The sequence below is a fragment of the Barbus barbus genome (assembly GCF_936440315.1).
Source record: "Barbus barbus genome assembly, chromosome: 8".
Taxonomy (NCBI): domain Eukaryota; kingdom Metazoa; phylum Chordata; class Actinopteri; order Cypriniformes; family Cyprinidae; genus Barbus; species Barbus barbus.
The window spans coordinates 23633126-23657101 of NC_136736.1; the positions used below are offsets into that span (position 1 = coordinate 23633126).

General features: G+C 37.9%; 2 protein-coding genes across 4 annotated transcripts; both read right to left on the minus strand.

The window, feature by feature from the left end:
- Positions 1-2975: 2975 nt before the first annotated feature.
- LOC306873382 (tyrosine-protein phosphatase non-receptor type 9-like) lies at positions 2976-17240 on the minus strand. 2 transcript variants are annotated; one of them, XM_079422636.1, is made up of 13 exons: positions 17188-17240; positions 14661-14804; positions 14489-14578; positions 12950-13074; positions 12756-12861; positions 8723-8833; positions 7755-8608; positions 7562-7658; positions 5506-5575; positions 5318-5396; positions 4303-4453; positions 3890-4097; positions 2976-3805 (listed from the first exon to the last, which is right to left on the minus strand). In XM_079422636.1, the coding sequence occupies exons 1-13, from the start codon at positions 17218-17220 to the stop codon at positions 3582-3584; spliced, it is 2292 nt and encodes a 763-aa protein (XP_079278762.1). In that variant the 5' UTR covers positions 17221-17240; the 3' UTR covers positions 2976-3581. The 2 variants fall into 2 exon arrangements, with proteins under 2 accessions (XP_079278762.1, XP_079278763.1); XM_079422637.1 differs by lacking the exon at positions 17188-17240 and adding an exon at positions 15502-15596.
- Positions 17241-17693: 453 nt separating this feature from the next.
- LOC306873391 (exosome complex component RRP45-like) lies at positions 17694-22110 on the minus strand. Of its 2 annotated transcripts, XM_079422652.1 has the most exons (12): positions 21932-22110; positions 21716-21810; positions 21472-21591; positions 21295-21397; positions 20632-20769; positions 20454-20536; positions 19728-19860; positions 19492-19580; positions 19180-19326; positions 18432-18550; positions 18008-18071; positions 17694-17905 (listed from the first exon to the last, which is right to left on the minus strand). In XM_079422652.1, exons 1-12 carry the CDS (start codon positions 21995-21997, stop codon positions 17875-17877), a joined length of 1188 nt encoding a protein of 395 aa, XP_079278778.1. In that variant the 5' UTR covers positions 21998-22110; the 3' UTR covers positions 17694-17874. The 2 variants fall into 2 exon arrangements, with proteins under 2 accessions (XP_079278778.1, XP_079278779.1); XM_079422653.1 differs by lacking the exon at positions 21295-21397 and having other exon boundaries at positions 17771-17905; positions 20632-20671; positions 21932-22093.
- Between the last annotated feature and the right edge of the window lie 1866 nt (positions 22111-23976).

The window sequence follows — 23976 nt, forward strand, 5'->3', positions numbered from 1 at the left end:
AACAGCTGTTAGCGCCCCCTAGCGCCCAGTCTAACGATGAGTGTACTTGACAATATAACAGCTGTTAGCGCCCCCTAGCGCCCAGTCTAACGATGAGTGTACTTGACAATATAACAGTTGTTAGCGCCCCCTAGCGCCCAGTCTAACGATGAGTGTACTTGACAATATAACAGTTGTTAGCGCCCCCTAGCGCCCAGTCTAACGATGAGTGTACTTGACAATATAACAGTTGTTAGCGCCCCCTAGCGCCCAGTCTAACGATGAGTGTACTTGACAATATAACAGCTGTTAGCGCCCCCTAGCGCCCAGTCTAACGATGAGTGTACTTGACAATATAACAGTTGTTAGCGCCCCCTAGCGCCCAGTCTAACGATGAGTGTACTTGACAATATAACAGTTGTTAGCGCCCCCTAGCGCCCAGTCTAACGATGAGTGTACTTGACAATATAACAGTTGTTAGCGCCCCCTAGCGCCCAGTCTAACGATGAGTGTACTTGACAATATAACAGTTATTAGCGCCCCCTAGCGCCCAGTCTAACGATGAGTGTACTTGACAATATAACAGTTGTTAGCGCCCCCTAGCGCCCAGTCTAACGATGAGTGTACTTGACAATATAACAGTTGTTAGCGCCCCCTAGCGCCCAGTCTAACGATGAGTGTACTTGACAATATAACAGTTGTTAGCGTCCCCTAGCGCCCAGTCTAACGATGAGTGTACTTGACAATATAACAGTTGTTAGCGCCCCCTAGCGCCCAGTCTAACGATGAGTGTACTTGACAATATAACAGTTGTTAGCGCCCCCTAGCGCCCAGTCTAACGATGAGTGTACTTGACAATATAATAATGACAGTATAAACCAATGTCATTAAAAAAATCTTGACAATGGAGTTACATTTTTTAGTTTTAATAAATTTAGATTAAATATTGTGTAAAATTAATTTCATGCAAAGAATTTGCTATTAAACTATATTAGATGCATCTCAGCATTATGGCCATTGGTTCCATTATTTATTTATTTAGTTTTTATATATTAGATAAACGGGGTATATTTTAGTTTAATAATCCATATACTAATTCCAGGCACTTTTATTGGGCCGTACAGAAGCTGAGAAACACATTCACCTAATGCACAAAAAACACACACTCTTCTGCTAGAATTGCACCCAAACAAATCTCTCTGGTTCCGAGCCTCCATTTGATTGTTTTGCCAATCAAAACCATTTACTACTTTTTGTGTGTGAAGCTTTCAAATCAGCAGTCAGGTCCAAAGTGAGACCAGTCAAAGCAACGCTGTTTGGCTCAAACAAACACCAAATTGCAGCCAATCCAGAAAAAAATCACTCCTTTGACAAGGGTTATATATTTCAATACAATCATTGTTTCACGTTTCAATTCTCGTCAACTCATTTTAACACACAAACACATGCTCAGTTTCAGAATAATATTCATGTTTACTACGACAGTACTGCAGATGTCGGGTAAAAAGGCTATTACTCAATCACAAGAACTTTGGGCACCAAAATAAGGAAAAATAAAAACACTCCCGACTGCTTTAATAAATCAGAGCCAAGTGTGTCTCTTCCACTTAGTCTCATTCAAGCAGGAATCAGCTGTATAAAACAGTCAAGCACATTCTGCACACCTGCATTGGAGGAGTCGATCAACAAGTAAACATTAGATGAGTGGGACGTTCACACATTCACTGCCATCTGTCATCATACAAGCAGATATTCAAGGAGAAAGCATTCCAAAGTTCTCCTAAAGATGACGTGATTTGATTTAATCATAACATTCAAGTTCATATCTTTTTTTTTTTCTTTTTGGTTTTCTTACATGTAAAACCTCTGTCTTTTGATTGGCAAATAGTTCAAAACTGTTAGTAGCAGCCATGCTGATCGGTAACATTTGTTTCAGTCTTGGCCCTTTAACAGTTCACAGAGTATGAAAAAATTCTGCTACAGACATCTGGAAAAAATAACAGATTTTATCTCCCAAAACACAACGAGTAACATAATTCCACCCCGAACTGAATGGAAAAAGAAAAAGAAAAAAACTGATCAAACTTTTTTGTTACACTGTTTGATTTCTTTAGCTTATCCGTTTAAAATAGTATGTCTGTTCATTTTTTCGTACCAACATTCAAATTTCAATACTGCTGGAGTTCTACAAAGGCATAAATAAAAACAGAATATAATACAGGATGCTGTATAAAATTTGTATACTTAGTTTTTTGTCTTTCACTTTTTTTTTTTTAGGTTTTTTTGTTTGTTTTTTTTGGAAATGATAATTACCAGAGAGGCAAATGACGTTTTTGAGAGCAGGAAAACACCAAGTATACCCCTGAGATTAAAATAAATTCCCTATATGCATGTGAGACCAGTTGTTCTACTCGTTGCCTGAAACTACACATTGCGCTACGGAAAACTTCAAGGCACAAAAACTGGGGCTTTTTGACCCCAAGACTCCACACACACACACACACACCATACAGCTGAAGACCCCAGTTCACTCGTAAAACACTTCACATCGGTACGGAACACTTAAGATAATCACGGTAACAGAATCAGTGTCCGTGTGGGTCAAGATACTACAACTTGGGGCCCGCAGTGGAAGGAGATTTTTCTTAAAAAACTAAACAAAACAAGTAGAAAAAAATAAAATAAAAATACCAGCCAAAGTCAAAGTTCATACTTTAGAGGGAGCAAGGCAGTGATTGAAGGTTAAGGGTCAGAATTCAGAGAGAATCTTCACAGTTGAGATGCTCTGCGAATGATAGACGGCCTGCATTAAGGCTGGATAATCATGGATTACGGTTAGATGAAAATCAAAACTGCAGGACCAGAACAGTCACCAAGATATACCTTATATATAGCATAGATGTGTTCCTCCTCCTCTTTCATATTTTTTTTTACCCAACATATACATATATTCTTTATATATATATATATATTTATATATAGATACACATAATTCTGAAGTTAAGAGTATTATATTAAAACAAGGCTTTTCAAAGGTCGTTATGCACATTATATAAATGTATGTTACAAGATATACAAGGGTTTAAGTCAACACCGATCATTACGGATACATCCAAGCATTCGACAACATACCTTTGGCTTGAAGATTAGTTTAACCATGAAGTACACAACTGAAAGAAACCTGTTCAGACAAAAAGAAGTTGCTATTTGAATGTGATGGAGAGAAAAAAAAAAAAGAAAAAAGAATATTCAAGTTTTATGTTTTACCCCCAAGTTGAGCGATATTGAATTTCGACAACACTTTGGAGCATAAAAAAAGAGCAGGTAATACGATAAACTGGATTTTTCAAGTTTGACATTCCAAATGTGCAAGTCAGTATTTATAAAAAAAAAAAAAAAAATGCTACAACTCGTACATCAAGCCACAATCTGATTTCGTCTGGATCAGAGTGAAAAGAAGGGCTTGAAAAGTGGCAGGACAAAAGCATCCTCCGCTCCTTCCTCGGCGGTGGAGTCTACCTGTAGCCAAGAGAGGGGAAAAGACAGCTTCTTTTGCTTCCGTGCCCTTTGCACCCTCTCGTGAGAAGTCTGTTTTTCCTGATTCACTCGCTGTCAGTCTCCAGCTCGGTGTCGGACCACTCCACGGGCTGCAGCAGGCCGCTCTGTTGGGCGTACTCGATCACTGCTTTGTAGCAGAAGTAGTACTGGTCCCACGTTTGGATGCTGAAGGCACGCTGCGTCCGCATGCGACGCACCGTCTGCTTAATGTCCACTGTCCCAATGTCCTCCAGACGAGAGAGACAAATGTCTAAAGTACAAAACGTGCCTGAGGGTGAAGGAAAAAAGAAAACTTGTAAGAATGCTGTAGTGCGGTTAAGAAATGAGCTCAAACATGAAGGCAGAAAGTCACCTGTTCGGCCGATGCCTGCGCTGCAGTGCACCACCACTGGGGGGCCTCCTGGGGGTCCTGTCCAATCAGGATACAGTATTCGTAATGAGGACTCTTGTCTCTGTTTCACCTGTGCCCGGAAATCCAACATGGCCGACGCTGACTTCGGAACACCAAAATCTGGCCAGCTCATGTAGAGATAATGAGACACTTCCCTACATTCCCCTGTCTGAAAGAGAAGCTCCAGGATCAACGTATGCCTTTGACAACACAATCGGTTTGTGATGTAACTGTGTTGTTCTTGGCAAGAATAAGCCAAAAGGTTGACCAGACCTCGATAGTCATAATAAGAACTTCTGTGTCAAACTTCTATTGCTCATGGAAATGAAATCAAATAAAAATAAATGGGCAAGAACAGATAAAAAGTGACTGACCTGAGTGTTGAAGAGCTCCAGGTGTGAAAGCTTAAAGTCCTGAAACATCTCAATATGGACATTTCTCACCAAAAAGTACCCATAATCCTCAGTGCGGCCAGCCTCTAATGGCCAGTACTGTCCGCATTTCACTCGGCCTCGCTCTACAACTCTGAGACAGAGATAGAAAGAAGATCAACAATCGTTATACTGGTCTTCTTTGTCAGATATTAATCTTTATTTTGAATATAATGATGAAAAATATCTATAAATTCAATGAAATGATCCCTGAATAAAGGACAGACATTATATTAACTAAATTATGCATTTGCATTAAATGAAAAGCGCAGGGCTGCAATTACAAACAATTGCAATTACATGTCCATTATGATGCAATTTGAAATTGGACATTATGGATACCCCTTTAGATTTATTTTTTTGCTAATTTAACATGTGTTCAATTAAATACAAAAACAACAAGGCTTTTTTTAATTGAAGACGTATTTGACAGATACCATTCAAATATTTAGGGTCGCTAAGAAATACTGTAAACAGTAACATTGTAAAACATACTTTAAAAGAACTTTAAAGAATATATAAATACAAGAAAATGATTTATTCTTGAGATGCAAAGCTGAATTTTCAGCAGCCATTAGTCCAGGTCTTCAGTGTCACACGATCCTTCAGAAATCATTTTAATATCCTGATTTGATGTTATCAATGTTGTATTCTCAGCTGTATTATCAATGCATGGTTTTCATGAATTTCTGTATTCTTCGAGGAGCAGAGAGAATAGCATTTACTTATATTAGAAGTCTTTTATACAATGTAAATGTCAAAAAAAAAAAACTGTCAGTTTTAATCAATTTGCTGAATAAAAGCATTAATTTGTTTTAAAAAAATCTTACTGACCCCAAACTTTAGAATGGTATTGTAGTTAGTTGCAGCCCTATATTATCCTGTCCAATATCCTGTTCAAATCATTAAAACATTCCTTAAAGGAAAAGCAACTCAACTTTTACAGAAGGAAACTAACCTTGTAGTCATAACAATTATTAAAACCATTTGCTCCCACACCATTCGCCAAAAGTCTCCAAATGTTTTTGGCAAAGGCCCTGAAACAACCCAGACATTTACATTTACACACATACACTGACATCTGTACCATGCATGTATGTGTACTTCACAACACAATGTTTAGTTCTAAAAAACACAAAGTCTCACCCTGAGTAGCGATGTAAGCATTGCTCCTCTTGTAACCATCCATGAAACTTGCATTTATGTAGTCAGACGTCTGATAACAAACAATCAAATTGATGAAGAAAACAGTCAATAAACCAGTGTTAAACCAAAACACACACACAAAAAAATTAGTAAATGGAAATAAAATTATTAGATAAAAAAAAAAAAAAACACATTTAATTTGAATTGAAGTACTACAACTACTAAACCAACCCTCCACGCACACCTTGCTCATAGAATTGCCGTTGGTTAGTAGCATTTTACTCACCAGACTTTTTTTTTTTTTTTTTTTTGAATGATTCCACCAAATCACCTTATCTTCATTAAAATACATTCATGTACGATATGATCTGAAAGTACACTTTCCAACATCAGTCAATCGCACTATACACACTAGAGTTCACGGTGCGATTTAAAGAAGTTCAAGATGAGTGAAGGCAAGTGCAATATCTGTGTTGAACTTATACTTGACCTTTAACTCAAACTCTGGCGAGTGAAATCTAACAATTTATTAGCCAATGGCAAGCAATTGAAATTATTTGGTTGCCTAGTAGGGCTGCAACGATAAATCAATGCAGAATTGATTTGTGGATCGATTCGGAGATCTTCCGAATGCGTCGCTATTCTCTCTGGAATCGATTCTGAGCTTAGATTTTCTAATCTAAAAAGTGGTTAAAATTAGGTGCTCTAATCTAGTTTGTATCTGCACACTCAAATGCTCATGAAGAAGAGCTGTCATGTAATTTCACCTTGGCTCAGAATGCTTTTATGACATGAGATTAATGTAAACACAGCCCACTGTGAACACCCTTGTAAATCGCTTCAACCTTTTCGAATTTTAAGAATGATTATTTTAGGTTCAAGTGTGTGTAAGGATTTGAGAAGGGTCTGGAAAATATCAAATTCAATATACAGTTTATTAATATAATGAATATGTATATAGTATTTTCCTCCCTTACCGCAAAACGTGGGATAATGTGGCGTGTGGCACAATGGACTAAGATGATAAAGAGCAAACTCAATATGCTCCTCATCAATATTAAAATGTACAGGCAGGTGAGCCCAGAATAAACGCAACATGTAAAGTTTCATGTTAAGCGTTTTGCCAAATAGAATAAACTGTCTACAGCTCTTTACATCATTGTCTTTGTTCATTAAGCTATATTACTTGTTTTATTTAAAATGATTTTCTACGGAAGGAAAACGTTTAACGAGAAACTTTGCGCATTGCGTTCATATTCTGCAGTTCTGTAGCCACGGATTTGCGGGTCTTGTCATTTTCTCCTACAGATGACTTGCAGGACCCTGTTCGTTATTGTACTAAATTAGTTTTAATCGTTTAACCACCACAGCGTCTTGTCTGCGTTGGCAACACACACGATTCGTGTCGAATGCAAGTAACGTCCCAGGTAACAGAAAGTGCAAGCGGCGATTGCAAGTGACATTGTAATTTAGTTTCTTTTTTCTTGTCTTCACCACCTGGCTACTGTTGTAAAATGTTGAGAGATTCAAACAAAAAAAATTAAATCAATAAATAGAACAAAATAAAAAATAAAAAAAAGACTGCAAGTGACGTCACCCGCGGAAGCGCAAGTGTCTGAGAGTGCAAGTACTGAGCATGCAAGTGCAAATCTGCAGCCAGACCCTATTGATGGATTTGGAAACAAGCAGATTACGGCTGTTTCTAAAGCATGCAGTGCCATCTGCTGTTCAAAACTAAGCTCAGAATCGACTCTAGAAAGAATCGCATTGCATTCAGAAAATCTCATCGATTTATTTTCCCAACCCTATTGCCTAGCATGGAAATTTAGTCGCATATGTGAGTGATTTACTTGCATTGTAGTGGGTTATAAACCTAAACTGAAATACAAATCAATTAAAAGCTACATAGAAATATTTTACATAGAATAACTAATAAAAATTACACATTAAGCACATTAAAAAAATGAAAATGAAAACTGAAAAACTAAACTAACACTGCACTGAACAATGAAAATCATAAAGGAAGATCATAAAGGAAAAAGTGCATTACTCTGACCTCATCATCCTCATTGTTGAGCAGACAGAGTCGAACACGTGATTGGTCAAGGCAAAGGACATCACTGTAGCGATTCTTTATCTGGTTAGAGGTTTTCCTGTCAGAATAAGCATAGCATTTATATAAGCAAACACTTCTTTGTCTGTAAATATATTATCTTTAAACTCATTCCTTGAAAGCAAATGTCACTTACTTAGAGTAGTCAAAGGTTCCAGCAGGAGGCTCTTTGCGGATCTCCTCGTACTCCTGATAAATGCCCTTCTTCTTTTTACGTTTCACATGCTGCACCAGATCCTGCATGCTCATTCCGCCTGGCTCAGCCACATGCACTGACAATGCAGCTGTTTCCGTTCCCGGTAACCAGCTCATATCCGAGGCAGAGCTGTGATGGAGAGGCGGCGGCCTTGATTTCAGCGGGAGGGGTGGAACGCCATCTCCCCCGTCCACTTCCTCTTCCAGAAACTCCACATCCTGCTGGCTGTCCTCAGCGCCATTGCCATCCTGCCTACTGTTGTCCAAACATGCACCTTCCATACCCACAGTCCCGCCACCTCCTGGTACTATGGCACCAGCTGTATGTTTTTGATGCAGGGGCGTGTCTGGGGGCGTGTCTGACTGTGGTGGCGGCTGCCGGCCACGGCCATTGACGAAATTGGCGTTGGCCCCCGAGATTCCCCCTAAACCTGGCAGTACAGAGCCGTTCCAATGCGCATGTCCCGCTGTCCTGTGGTTCTGCAGGTTGGCATTTCCGTCATCCAGTATGGGGCAGTTTGAGTTCAGTCCGTCCCCCAGGAGAGTGGCCCCTGAAGTATTGGCAGTTAAGGGGTCTGCTGAAGTGTTCTGGCCATGCTCCATGGAGTAGGAGCGGAGCAGACTGCCCAAGCAGTCCGCAGTGGCGTAGGGCGAGTTATTAGGGTGGTTGGGGCTGGAGTTGACGCAGGACTGGATCCAAGCAATGTGACTATACTGTGACGAGCCACCCAAATGTTCTGGAAGAGAGCTGACCGGTATGTGATTGACCAGTTCGTGGGCTTTTACAGTGCACACCTGCAGAGTAATTACATGAATACAAACGAGCAATCACATTCAAAGTATTCCACCCTTGAAAATAATAAATGTAGCACTGTCCACTTTAAAAAGTTTAATGAGCTCTAGACATACCCTCTCTCTCAGTTTCTCTCTCACAAACAGACGGAGTACTGCAAACGGTGCTCTGAACCACAGCGGAGACGACACAATAAAGACACATTTCAGACGAGCAGGAAAAGCCCCCTAAATCACAAAACAGACAGTAAGCACAACATACAAAGGACTGCGCTAATCCCATCCACAGCCCCACCCATTAAACAAACCCTCGCAAAAAATCAAGAACATACACAACCATTTGTAAGTTTGAGGCTGGCATGTTTTTTTATTTTTTTGAAAGCAGTCTCTTATGCTCATCTAGGTTAAATTTATGTGATAAAAAAAATACTGTAAAATAAGTAATATTGTGAAATATTATAATTTTCTTAATTTTAACTTATTTCCTGTGATGGCAAATCAAAATTTTCAGCTGGCATTTATAAATATATTAGTGTCCACACCAATGCATGATAACTTTCTATTTATTAGTCAGGTGGATTTTGATTGGTCAAAAGTTTTTATTGTTCATCAGCTGGAAAAAAAATCATTCTGAAAATGATATTGTTCCTCTGTGTTGTTATCGTTATAGTTGTGGTGTGGACATCTCTATTCTCAAATAATTAGAACGATTATTAAAACTTTATATTTATCATTATAGTTATTGTCCTCAGTGTCAACTGGTCTATTTTTGTGGAAACCATTATTATTTTCAGGATTCTTTGATGAATAGAAAGTTCAGCATTTAAATAGCACTTATTTAAAATAGATGTAAAAATAGATTTGTAACCATGCAGAAGTATTTACTGTCACTACGGACAGTCACTATCATCAATTTAATGTGTCCTTGTTAGTGTAGTGTATCTATAAATACACTATGCCTAAAAGTGTGTGGACGGCCAAGCACTGTACTCATATATGTTTGATGAAAGTTATATTTCAGGACCATGTGCATTAATAACAGGTTCATCCTCCTTTTGCTGCTCTAAGGGCTTCTAGAAAGACACTAGATGCTGAGGATTTGCTCACATTCAGACCTGACAGCATCTGTGAGGTCAGGCAGTGAAGATGAATGATGGGTCCTGGCTCACAGTCTGCAGTACAATTCATCCCAAAGGTGATCAGTAGGGTTTATGTCTGGGCTTTGTGCAGTTCTTTCACACGAAACTCCGTAAATAATCTCTCTGGATCTAGCTTTGTGCACAGGGGCATTGTAATGCTGGAACAAAAAGAGTTTGTCCCTGTTTACTAAAAATTTTTATCTAAGGAGGATTGTGGATATGTGATTGATTTTATGCACCTGTAATGGGTGGAGTTAAAATAGCAAAATCTGTTAATTAAAAGGGGATGTCAGCATACTTCTCGTCAATTCTGGACAAAACAAAGAAACTTGGTCTTATGCACTTTCATAATTATCCGGTCAATGGTCATAGCAGGACTTATTGACTTAAAAAACAACATTTTTCAAGATATTTCAAGAACTGGTCATTATTTCCTTTGCTCAACTATAACCGTTTTTCCAATCAGATAATTTTTTTAACCACACAGACAGTTTCTAAAGTACAAGATTTAAAATGCATAAACATAAACACTGAAAATCTAGCTATAATAATCTTTGCCCAATACCATTCAAAGATATGGGGTCAGCAAAAAAAAAAAAAAAAAAGTATTTTGAATTTGAAAATTTAAACATTTATTCAGCAAGGACGCGTTAATCAAAAGGGACAGTAAAGACCTTTACGTCTGTGTCAAAAGCTGTTCTTTTGAACTTTCTATTCATCAAAGAATCCTGAAAACAATGTATCACAGTTTCCACAAAAATATAAAGTAACATAACTGTTGTCAACATCAATAATAATAATAACCTTGAGCATCAAATCAGCATTCTAGAATGATTTCTAAGGATCACGTGACACTGAAAATTGGAATAATGCCTGCTCAAAAGCTCATAAGAGAGTTCTTTTAAAAACATTGCAATACCTTTGCAAACCCAAACTTGAATGGTAGGGAATATGAACAAATGTAACATGGTAATTTTTTTTCTAATATATAAACTTTTGCTACTGAACTTAAAGACACTATTAAAAACACCTTAACTTTTTTGACAGCTGCAAGACAAGCAAGGAGTGTGAGATGAATCGAAGGACAAAATCTTTAAGAAATCTATATTTTAGACAAATAAAAAGTAAATAAATAAAGATTATAGCGATATGTACAATTCTGGCATAATATGTTGACAAATTATCCTAGATGTATATTGTGAATATTCAATATATCAGCAAACCCTAATTGTATGTGACTAAATATTAATAAACCTCCAGTTTTCCACATATTACAAGGATAATAGCAAATACAGATGACAGATGAAAAGCTTCCTATATATCAAAAGAGTAAATCCAAGCTCCACTGAGTTATTGCCATATGAAACGCACTGAGCAGCTGAGCAGCTGGCCCCCATCTTCACACAGATCTTCAATAGATCACTGGAGCTGTGTGAAGTCCCCTCATGCTTCAAACGCTCCACCATCATCCCCGTCCCAAAGAAACACAAAATTACTGGACTTAATGACTACAGACCTGTGGCACTAACGTCTGTAGCCATGAAATCATTCGAAAGACTGGTTCTGGCTCATCTGAAGGACATCACTGGACCCTTACTGGACCCCCTGCAGTTTGCCTACAGAGCAAACAGGTCTGTGGATGATGCAGTCAACATGGGACTGCACTTCATCCTGCAGCATCTGGACAGACCAGGGACTTATGTGAGGATCCTGTTTGTGGACTTCAGCTCTGCTTTTAACACCATTATCCCGGAAACCCTTCAAAATAAACTAACTCAGCTCTCCGTCCCCACCTCCGTCTGCCAGTGGATCAACAGCTTCCTGACAGACAGACAGCAGTTAGTAAAGCTTGGCAAATTCTCATCCAGCACTCGAACCATCAGCACTGGAGCTCCTCAGGGCTGCGTACTCTCCCCACTGCTCTTCTCCCTCTACACCAACGACTGCACATCTAAAGACCCCTCTGTCAAGCTCCTGAAGTTTGCAGACGACACCACACTGATCGGCCTCATCCAGGACGGTGACGAGTCTGCTTACAGACAGGAGGTTAAGGAGCTGGCTGTCTGGTGCAGTCTCAACAACCTGGAGCTTAACACGCTCAAAACTGTGGAGATGATCGTGGACTTCAGGAGAAACCCCCCTGCTCTCCCCCCACTTACCATCATGAACAGCACCGTGACTGCAGTGGAGTCATTCAGATTCCTGGGCACCACCATCTCTCAGGACCTAAAGTGGGATATTCACATTGACTCCATTGTCAGGAAGGCCCAGCAGAGGCTGTACTTTCTTCGCCAGCTGAGGAAGTTCAACCTGCCACAGGACTTACTGAAACAGTTCTACTCTGCCATCATTGAATCCATCCTCTGCACCTCAATAACTGTCTGGTTCAGCTCAGCTACCAAATCTGACCTCAGAAGACTACGGAGGGTAGTCCGGACTGCTGAGCGAATCATTGGTACAACCCTCCCCACTCTCCAAGAACTGTACTTATCCAGAGTGAGCAAAAGGGCTGGTAAAATCACTCTGGACCCCTCACATCCAGCACACAACCTCTTTGAACTGTTACCATCTGGTCGACGCTACAGAGCTCTGAGCACCAGAACGACCAGACACAGGAACAGTTTCTTCCCTCAGTCAATACATCTCATGAACACTCAATAAATAAACGTAGAACACACAACTAATACATTATCCATTCACCACACTCACTTATTTTATTTTCTCATTTCTAATTTGCACATACTTCACCTGTACATACATAGTCGCCTATATTATATATTGTGTATTTTTTTTGCTGCTTTGTACATTGGTTATTGGCTATTTCCTGTTATTTTGTTTCATTACCTGTGTCCTGTCCTGTTACAGTCTTTCTGTTGCACTGTGGAGCTTCTGTCACTACAACAAATTCCTTGTATGTGTAAACATACTTGGCCAATAAAGCTCATTCTGATTCTGATTCTGATTCTCATTCTGAAACAGACAGATGATCCTAATAGCATAAAAACACTTACTTTAAGCAGATTCAAAATCTTGACGCATAGCTCATAGTCAAAATTGGCATATGTCGAGTTAGTCATATCATAGATGAAAATGAGCCCATCTCTCTGTGTCTGAACGCTGGGGGAGAGAAAGATGATTTAGATGAAAATGCAGAGCTGTTAACCATATTAAATTTGATCAAATTTATGGGTGTGGTCTATTTTACCTCTCAATGGCCTTGTCCAGCTGATATATAATGGCCTGAAGAACAGCCTTATGGGTAGTGAGGTCTGGCCGATGGAGACGTGCTGTAAAAAGTGCCAAAGCTGCACCTTTCGCGTCACGACCGGGCTATACACACAGAAGCCAAATAACTTGTAAAAACATGCACAACTAATATGCAGACACACAAGTACAAGCAAAAACATCAGTTTAGCCAACCAGTTTAAACCAGTCAACTGTAATTCAAAAGTTTAATTAAACTTTATATCACTGGATGAATTCTCTCACATGTTTAGTGCTCTAAAAACTAAGATGTGATGAATACATCGGAACTGCCTACATAAACACTTGAGCAAACTCTGTATATAGCATGGCCCTGAATGAAAAATGGCTGAAACAAACAGCAAAGCCCAGACTAAACAAAGAAAATGGAACTGCTCTGCATGTGATGGTGTGAGATCAGAGATTAAATTTCCTTAGCCGTCACTAGCAATGATGGTGGCCTTTATTTTTTGCTTTATTTACTGGAATTGTAAATATGAATGATTTTGCTGATGCACTGTTTTTGGTTTGCATAATCTAAAGTGATTAAAAATTCTTGTAGCTGCGGTTCGCCAAAATCTGGGTTTCTTACTCAGAGTTTTTAGTTTTACCATGTTTACAAAAGCATATATATACACTACAGTTCAACACTACAGGTTGGTAATATTTTGAAATGTTCTTGAAAGTAGTCTCTTATGCTTACCAAGGCTGCATTTACTTGATCAAAACAGTAATATTGTGAAATATTATAATTAAAAAATGTTCTATTTCAATATATTATAATTAAAAAATGTTCTATTTGAATATATTACAAAATGTAATTTATTCCTGTGATGGTAATTTCAGCAATCTTCAATGCCATGATCCTCCAGAAATCATTCTAATATGCTGATCTGCAGCTCAAAAAACATTTTTTATTGTTATCAGTGTTGAAAACAGCTGTGTTGCTAAACCTATTACATTTTCAGGATCCTTTGACGAATAAATACAAATGAAAATAATTTATTTGAAATAGAAATCTTTTGTAACAATATACACATTGTTACTGTCACTTTTGATCAATTGAATACGTCCCTATGAAATAAAAGTATTAATTTCTTTAAACAAATTCCCAAAATGACCCCAAATGTTTGAACGGTAGTGTTCCAACAGCATTTGTTACACAGTGAGCCAATTCAAAAGTGATTTTCTATGTTAAAAAAGCCAAAAAGTCATCACACTCGTGCAAATATAAATAATGCACTGATAAAATTTCAAATGATTTTTAATATCTGACTGAGAAAGCTAGTCTGACTATACAAACAGTCTGCAAATCATGCCATCTCCAATCTGTGCGACTAAATTGTTCCTGCAGCAGAGAAGCAACCGCAAACCGGTATCAGCATCCAAAAGGCTGATTGTATCGTAAAAAGCGCTATACAAATAAACTTGAACTTGAGCTGACCTGGACATCAGTAATGTTCACACACACATTATTATGTTCATCTGAAACTGTACTCACCAGAACTGTGAATTTCCCACTGAGTAACTCGCTTCTTAAAGGCTCCTCATTTGGGTTAATATTGTAGATGCCTTCCTTTATTCTGGTGTTCTGCAGACAAACAATAATTAAAATGTACACAGACTCTCTCATACAGTGAATTTCACCATCTGAGCTGTCCTGTATACTGTACCTTGTAAGCCTGAAAGAGGTCTATGGCTCTGGAGACATCAAACTTTCTTGCCATGAGGAACTTCACTGCTGTCATCTGACTGATAAGATCTGCATTCTGAGACTGTTCCCGACACCTCAGCTCAGCCAGGAACTCCTCCACCGCCTGGCGCACACACAAACATAAATTTCCTCAGGAGGTATACTCTATCCAATACTGAAAAAGCATGTTCAGTGTCAGCTAAACATCCCACTCTCACCATCTATTTTTTATTTTTGTATATTTATTGTAATGCATGCTGTACTTTATAGTGTTGATTGGCTCTGGCTGCCATCACTAGTGATAAACCAATGTATCAACCTTACAGATAAATCAGTTGAAATTTGGCATTTTGAGATCATCAGCATTGCCAATAAACATGCTCGCTTGACCAAAGTATGGCTGATTAGCATGACACCATCTGGCAGCAAATAACATCCTTTTCTATTGACAGACATTCCAAAGTCAATGTTTATTCTGGAAAAGCAAGTGGAGATGAATGGGAACGCAGAACGGATTGCTTTCTTCAGGTATTATAATAGAAATGTTAGCTCTCCCTTGTGTAAAATCCAAAATGTATCAATGGCTTTGTCATTGCTGCATGTTAATGGTAAAAAAAAATAATAATAAATTGCAATCGCAAATTCTGTCATTAAAAAATACATTGTCATAATTCTCACCCCCACGTCGGAACGTCAACTCGGAAGATGTGCTCGCAAATTTATTTGCAGCAAACAACACAAACGATCTTGCGAAAGGAAACAATCTGGCTTTATTACACTTTTATTTAAGCAGAATATCTCAAGAGATTGCTCCAACTTACATGTTTGCCAATGTTTTCAGCTCATCAGTGCTTTTTCTGTAATGCAGAGAAAGCCTGTTCGCATGGTTGCCTGGTTGGGTAGATTAAGTAAACCACTGAGCAGAAAATGCATCAATTTAAGAGAAAGGCTTGTTTCAGTATAAATAATGAGTAGGAAAATAGCGCAGGGGATTACGCTTAGCAAAAAGAGCAAAGCAAAAATCATGATCACGATTAAAAAATGTAATCACTTGATTGTACACTATTGTTAAAAAATTTGGGATCAGTATGTTTTTTTTTTTAAAGAAATTAACACATTCAACATGGACACAATAAATTGATCAACAGCTAAAACATTAAAGACATTTATGTTATGAAATACTTTTATTTCAAATAATGTTCTTTTGAACTTTCTATTCTTCAAAGAATCCTGAAACAAAATGCAATCACAGTTTCCAGAACAATCAACAAAATCGTTTTCAACATTGAAGATGATTTTCTTGTGAAGCAAATCAGTATATTAGAATGATTTCTAAAGGGCCATGTGACCGTGAAGACTGGTGTAATGACTGCAGATTCAGCTTCGCCATCACAGCAACAAATTACCTTTTAAAATATATTAAATAGAAAACGTTCGTTTTAAATAACATTTAACTGCATTTGTCATCAAATGAATGCAGCCTTGGGTCAGCATAAAAGCCTTCTTTAGAGATAATACATAAATTTACATCTCAGTTTTAATATTCAAAATCTTTTTGATTGTGTCACATATAGGCTATAACATTAGCTAGCAATCCCACTCTCTAACCCATATTTCCAGCCAATGAATCCCTATATCGGTTGACCTGCATGCACTAATGCACTAATAATCTACCAGTCGATCTAAAGTAACGTTAAGTTTCTCTGATACCCCTGATTTTCCAAAGGGTGTCCAAAAGCAAAACTGAACCACTTTTGCAGTGCCTTAAGATGACACCACTCAATCAAATGCATAAGCAGGATGATCAGACAGCTGTAAAGAGAGACTAATCATGCTGACAGACGTCCTGCTACACTCATATTACACCGTTTCCTCGACGAGTGGCACCTCCAGCACTAGATGCGAGTTCTCACGGTAAGACAGACTGAACGGGGAGCTGTCTCACATCTTCCAACACAGGAGCACATTAGACACCCGGTTAACAACAAGCGACATGGAGATCCATACATTCCTACGCATGACAGGCCAGCGATGCAGATTTGTTATAATAGCTATTATTTAATGAAGTCATGCTGTAATAATATTAATGTGAACAGACTAGATAAACCGCGAACCACATTCACGTTGTATGTCAATGTTACTTAACTTACTGCTAGACAGCTTGTGTTCAATCCAACACACGTAAGAGTCATTTTACAATAATATAGACCAGTTTACTAAAATTCTACAATCATACCAGCCAATACATATTTATTAAACAGTTATGCGTGTGTATTACCCTGTAGAGCGTCGCTAGTTCGCTAACACGGCTAACCTAAAGGTTAGCATTTACCTCAGCTAGCTCAAAAACAGCCACTGGGCCGCGATTCTCATTAACATCTCTGTTAATAAAAAAATATTAACTGTATTATATGGCATATTATCTTAATGCTTGCTACAAAGGAGCTGGCGGCGTGAAACACCAAGGAATTTACGAGGGGCTTAGTGGAAATATTTAGGTATCTTACCACTTCCTCTTGAGTTGTCAGGGCTTCCTCCATCTTGAAGCCTGAGCAGCAACGTCTACGGGCGCGTCTACTGACGGGAACGCGCCGCCGATGCCTGTCAAGCGGCGCGCGTCAGGATGGCGCGCATGCGTAGTACTGTGGCAAAACCCATGCTTGGAAGTTAGCACATAAGATATTACATAAGATATTTATGAATTTGAGTAAGTAGGCATAAAAGGAATAGGCTGGGGTAGTATAATTTCAAGACGAATGTTCCAAATCTGTGGTATTCCATTCATATAACAATTATTAACGGGGCTAACTTGAGTTTGTGAGTTCATTTGCATATTGTTGTATGAAGATGGCCGGTTAGCTCAGTTGGTTAGAGCGTGGTGCTAATAACGCCAAGGTCGCGGGTTCGATCCCCGTACTGGCCACAAGTTCATTTATGAACTTGTTTGCAATATAGTTATGATTTCACACGTGAAAGGTCTTACAAATCTTATGTCTACACATGCAATTCTGTTAAACAACATGACTAATGCTTTAATTACCTGTTTCACATCCATTACAACTTTTCTTTAGTAATGAAAAAACAAAGAATTCCATATTTTCACATTTTATTTTATAATACAAAAAGGAACAAATAATGTCCTGTGGTATGGGAGTCGGATATATGATCATCTCTTTCCTCTGCAGTGCCGAAGTTCATTTTTGTTTAGAAGGCTTCGTTGGTTTCCTTAAAAAAGGATTATATTTGGTTATATCACACTGTATAAGTTGCAATATGTTGGATTGTTTTACTTTAAGATAAGAGGACAGATTTAATGACTTTACTCACTGGGCTTCTTCTTTAAGAATGACAACTTCCTCCTCTTCACTGTCTGAGATTACCATCACTTCATCTATGTACGTACACACACACACACACACACAGATTGGATTTTTATGTTTCATCAGGACTCCCCATAGACATGTTTTTTATACTGTACAAACTATATTAATATTCTATCCCCCAAGACTAAACCTTCCAAAAAACACACACAATTTAGTATTGTTTACAAGCTGTTTTCCTCATAGGGACAAAATCTGTTCACCAATATCAACAATTTCAACTTTACTATTCTTGTGGTGACATTTAGCCCCTACAACATACAAAATATTTGGAGCATACACACAGACAGACTCTTTTTTTTCAGAACAGATATATAAAGTGTGTTTACAATCACTCTGTAGCACAAAAACACACAAGTCTCATACACTACCTGTTTTTGTGTCCTCTGTCTGAGGTTCATCCTCTTCGTCCTCATCGAGTCCCCATGAGTTCACGATGCCCTCACCTATCTGTGCAGTTCCCATTGCAACAAGAACAGGAGAGGAAACACTGGCTCTGGGGTCAAGGAGTAATATTTGGGTAAAATAATTTACCTGGCACAGCAATACAATATATGTGACCATGGACCACAAAACCAGACATAAGGGGAATTTTTTTTCGAAATTGAGATTTATAAATCATATGAAAGCTGAACAAATAAGCTTTCCATTGATGTATGGTTTGTTAGGATATGACGATATTTGGCCGAGATACAACGATTTGAAAATCCGGAATCTGAGGGTGCAACAAAATACTGAGAAAATTGCCTTTAAAGTTGTCCAAATGAAGTTCTTAGCAATGCATATTACTAATCAAAAATTAAGTTTTAATATATTTACGGTAGTACATTTACAAAATATCTTCATGGAACATGATCTTTACTTAATATCCTAATGATTTTTGGCATAAAAGAAAAATCGATCTTTTTAATCCATGAAATGTATTTTTGGCTATTGCTATAAATATACCCCAGCAAATAAAGAGTGTTTTTGTGGTCCAGGCTCACATATAAGACAATATTGTCTTTAAATTTCAGGCATCTCCTCTGAGACATCACATCACAAGATATTAAAACACTCTCAATTAACGCAAGTTCTTCTAAAACTATCTTTAAATGTGCTGTATGGGCCAATAGATACGCTTCTGTGGGAGATTCTTTTCTGTTCACAATCTCATTGGCAGTCTCTTTGACATCTGTCATCTCCACCGGGGCTTCATCTCTCTTAAGGGTTGTGATTCGCTCTTTGGGCATGGACTCAGCAAAGCCAAACTTTCCACCCTCTTTTCTAAAAATAATAAAACAGTAAATTGATTTCTTATAAATGTATAATATAAATGTAAATTATTCCATTGCTTTATATTTGCTGTAATAAAACAGAAAGAATGTTAAAAGACTTTAAATTTAAATTAAAAGAATTTACATTTCAAATAATTTTAAACTACAAACATACCTGATTTTTCTGTCATTCTCTAAGGCTTTGTAGATGAGCTCTGTAATTTCAGAAACTTTCACACTTGCTATTTTGCTGCATCTTAAAACCTGCATGAAAACAAAAATGTTTGTGACTGTACTACACTGCATAAAAATGCAAGATTAAAAGCCCATCCTAGTGTCATGTGGTAAATCAATAACTGAAAAATCAGTAAAATTAGACTAAAAATATATTATTAACACACACACTCTTACCTGGTCTTTCAGAAGCATGATCCCTCCACTAGACTGAATGGAGCAGATCTCTCTATGTTTGTTCATGGCTATCACCAATAATCCATCCTTCACTCGCTCTTCTCGTTCACAAGGGTCCACAAGTAAATAAGAGCTTAGGAAGGAACAACAAGTAAACAAAGAATGTAGAAAAACATTTTTCTTATGTCAACTGAAAACTTAGCAACTACTGTAAACAACAGCATGAATAGAACAAAAAGGCAAGACAAGTTCAAAATACAACTCAATACATAATAGTATTTACAAGTCACCTTTTTTATATACACTTCATACAACATAAATTGTTTCAAAGCAGCTTCAGTATTAAATAGGGAAGTAAGAAAATCAAAGATGCAAAGTTAATCAAATATAAGGCAAATGCAAATTCTGCAGTAAAGCAGCTCTAAAAAGACAATAGTCTCTTTATTCAGCTCCAGTCAGTTCAGTGTTGATTCAGTTCAGTTCAATAATACAAGTTAACTTCAGCAGTAAGCAGCTCAACTGAAGACAGCGTGTCGTTATTCAGCTCAAGTCAGTTTAATGTTGATTCCATCTATTTCAATTACAGTGTCAATGTTGCGAAATTTGTCAGTTATAAACAAGCAAAATTAACTAAACAAATTCCTGTGCAATTGTTTTTCTAATTGCCTGCAGAATAAAATCAGTAAAAGTTGTTGTTGTAGATTTTGTGCATGTGATGTTTCTTACCCCTGCAGGAAGAACGCAAAGCTGACACATATAGGCATGTGATATATGCTCAGTGGAATAGGATCTCTCTCTTCTGGACTGAACTGTTAAAAAAAATGTATAGTATAAATAACTAATACAGAATAATAACACCTGGCAAACACAGCCTAAGCAGCTTTTCTGCGATTTTAAGACTCACCACAGTGATGTCTCGTCCCTGAATAGCAACCTCCGGCCGCCTAAAATGTGAGAGAGCAGATATGGCAGCAATGCTTGCTGCATCCATCAAGTTTCCGTCATGATTTAACACATGGACATCAACCCGTATTTGCCAAACCTATCAAAAATAGAGGTACAGCGAGTGCCATTGCATGTGGGACATGGGATAAATTATCTGCTATGGTTTTTTTAGTATGAGAAGAAATTATACTACTGTTCAAAATGCTCACTAAGGCTGCATTTATTTGATCAAAAATAAAAGTAAAAACAGTAATATGTATAAAGTGAAATATTATTGCAATTTAAAATAACTTTTGTATGTTAATATATTTTAAAATGTCATTTATTCCAGTTAAAAGCTGAATTTTACACTACTCTAGACTTCATTGTCACATGATCCTTCAGAAATCATTCTAATATGCTTATTTAGTGCATAAGAAACACTTATAATTATGAATGCTGAAAACCGTTTTGCTGCTTAAATATATTTGTTGAAACCCATCATAATATATTTTTAAGAATATATTAAAACAATTCTTTTCAAGATTCTTTATTGAAAAGAAAGTTCTGTATTTCTATTAAATGAATTTTGCTGTAACAATCTAAAAGTCTATATATGTTACATGACAGGTGTGCAGACTACCTTTTCTCCTGAAACTACACAGAGAGACTCTGTGTCTATGCATTTAGAATTCCTTAGACACCTCTCAAGCTGTCTGTTTAGCATCACCAACAACTCTGACTGCCTACAAAACACACACAGAAACACATTGAGAAACTCACAGGCATTATGATATAAAAAACAGAGAGTATGAATAACCTGTTTGGCTCAAAGGCTGGTGATGCCATGGGAGACAATTCCAAATTAAAAAACATGATGCCTTCTGTGGGACGTGAATCTTTTGGAGGGACCAACTCACAAGACACCTGACACAACACCCTGAAAGGAAAAACACGTGTTCAAAGTGGGTTTTCTGAGGAAGTACCCCTTAAATCGGTGGTGTAGGGAAGCACGTCGTTTGTAAACACTGTAAATGTTAAAGCAACTTTGACTGATAACTTACCTTGTTCTCCCAAGTTCCACGATGCAGAAGCCATAATCAGTTCCAAAAGTGATTTTAATATTCCGGTAATCATATGTTTGTCTCCCATCTAAGCGCTATAGAATACAGAAATATGGTTTAGCTGGTAAAATAGTGGATGTTGTAGAATGGCAATAATCAAAGCCTTTTATTAATAATGATATCACATCCAAATTATATTCACATGGTGTAACTTACTTTTTTCTCTTCTATAGCTTTAAGAAGAAAACGCCTCTCGCAGTTTGACAGCGGAGTATCCCTCATTTTGACAGCCAGGAAATATCAAATAAACAACTGGAACTATCACTGCACCCTAACACACGCTTTATTCAGCGCACAACCTGCGCACTGTTATGACGTAAGTGTGACAGTGGCGCACGGTTTTTGCGTATGCACTGAAATATGATAAATCATTTAGATATTTTCTTTGACAAACGAATGCTTAAACGTATTAGAACCTCCTATTTAAAATGTCCACTTCACTCAAAAGTTAAAGAAACTCACTTTAAAATTGTATCACCCCCTTTTTTATATTATTTAATTATTATTTGAGACAATACTTAAAAATTTGTCAAAAATAAAACAGCTGGAATCTTGTTAGATCTATCTGATAGATATAATTTATTATAATTTCTTACTTATCTCCGGTTTAATTTGTATTTATTAAAATGGATGGTTTAATGATCGATTATGCTTCTCTTTTTTTGTTCTTCTGGTTGTATTTTTTTTTTATTTACTTTTTGTTTTCTGTGTATGCTTTTTGAGTGTAAGTTGTATGCCAATTTGTTTTGTAAATTTGAAATATTTTTGTTACACTATAGTAATAAAAAAAGAAAGGTCCCGTAGTTTGAAATTTCATATTCCACCAAAAGCACACACAAAAAAAAAAATGAATGAAAAACATCATATATAAATATATAATTCCGAATAGAAAATTATGTGGATATAGATATTATATATATACATACAGCATCTCACAGAAGTGAGTACACCCCTCACATTTTTGTAAATATTTTATCATATATTTTCATGTGACAACACTGAAGAAATGACACTTTGCTACAATGTAAAGTAGTGAGTGTACAGCTTGTATAACAAAATAACTCAACACACAGCCATTAATCTCTAAACCGCTGGCCACAAAAGTGAGTACACCCCTAAGTGAAAATGTCCAAATTGGGCCCAAAGTGTCAATATTTTGTGTGGCCACCATTATTTTCCAGCACTGCCTTAACCCTCTTGGGCATGGAGTTCACCAGAGCTTCACAGGTTGCCACTGGAGTCCTCTTCCACTCCTCCATGACGATATCACAGAGCTGGTGGATGTTAGAGACCTTGCGCTCCTTCACCTTCCATTTGAGGATGCCCCACAGATCAATAGGGTTTAGGTCTGGAGACATGCTTGGCCAGTCCATCACCTTTACCCTCAGCTTCTTTAGCAAGGCAGTGGTCGTCTTGGAGGTGTGTTTGGGGTCGTTATCATGTTGGAATACTGCCCTGCGGCCTAGTCTCTGCTTCAGTATGTCACAGTACATGTTGTCATTCATGGCTCCCTCCATGAACTGTAGCTCCCCAGTGCCGGCAGCACTCATGCACCATGACACTCCCATCACCATGCTTGACTGTAGGCAAGACACACTTGTCTTTGTACTCCTCACCTGGTTGCCGCCACACACGCTTGACACCATCTGGGCCAAATAAGTTTATCTTGGTCTCATCAGACCACAGGACATGGTTCCAGTAATCCATGCCCTTAGTCTGCTTTTGTTTGCAGGCTTTCTTGTGCATCATCTTTAGAAGAGGCTTCCTTCTGGGACGACAGCCATGCAGACCAATTTGATGCAGTGTGCGGCGTATGGTCTGAGCACTGACAGGCTGACCCCCCACCCTTTCAACCTCTGCAGCAATGCTGGCAGCACTCATACATCTATTTCCCAAACACAACCTCTGGATATGATGCTGAGCACGTGCACTCAATTTCTTTGGTCGACCATGGCGAGGCCTCTTCTGAGTGGAACCTGTCCTGTTAAACCGCTGTATGGTCTTGGCCACCGTGCTGCAGCTCAGTTTCAGGGTCTTGGCAATCTTCTTATAGCCTACACCATCTTTATGTAGAGCAACAATTCTTTTTTTCAGATCCTCAGAGAGTTCTTTGCCATGAGGTGCCATGTTGAACATCCAGATATGAGAGAGTGGCCGTTTCTCAATATGCGTACTTGTCTGTACTTGTGTTCTTGTGGACT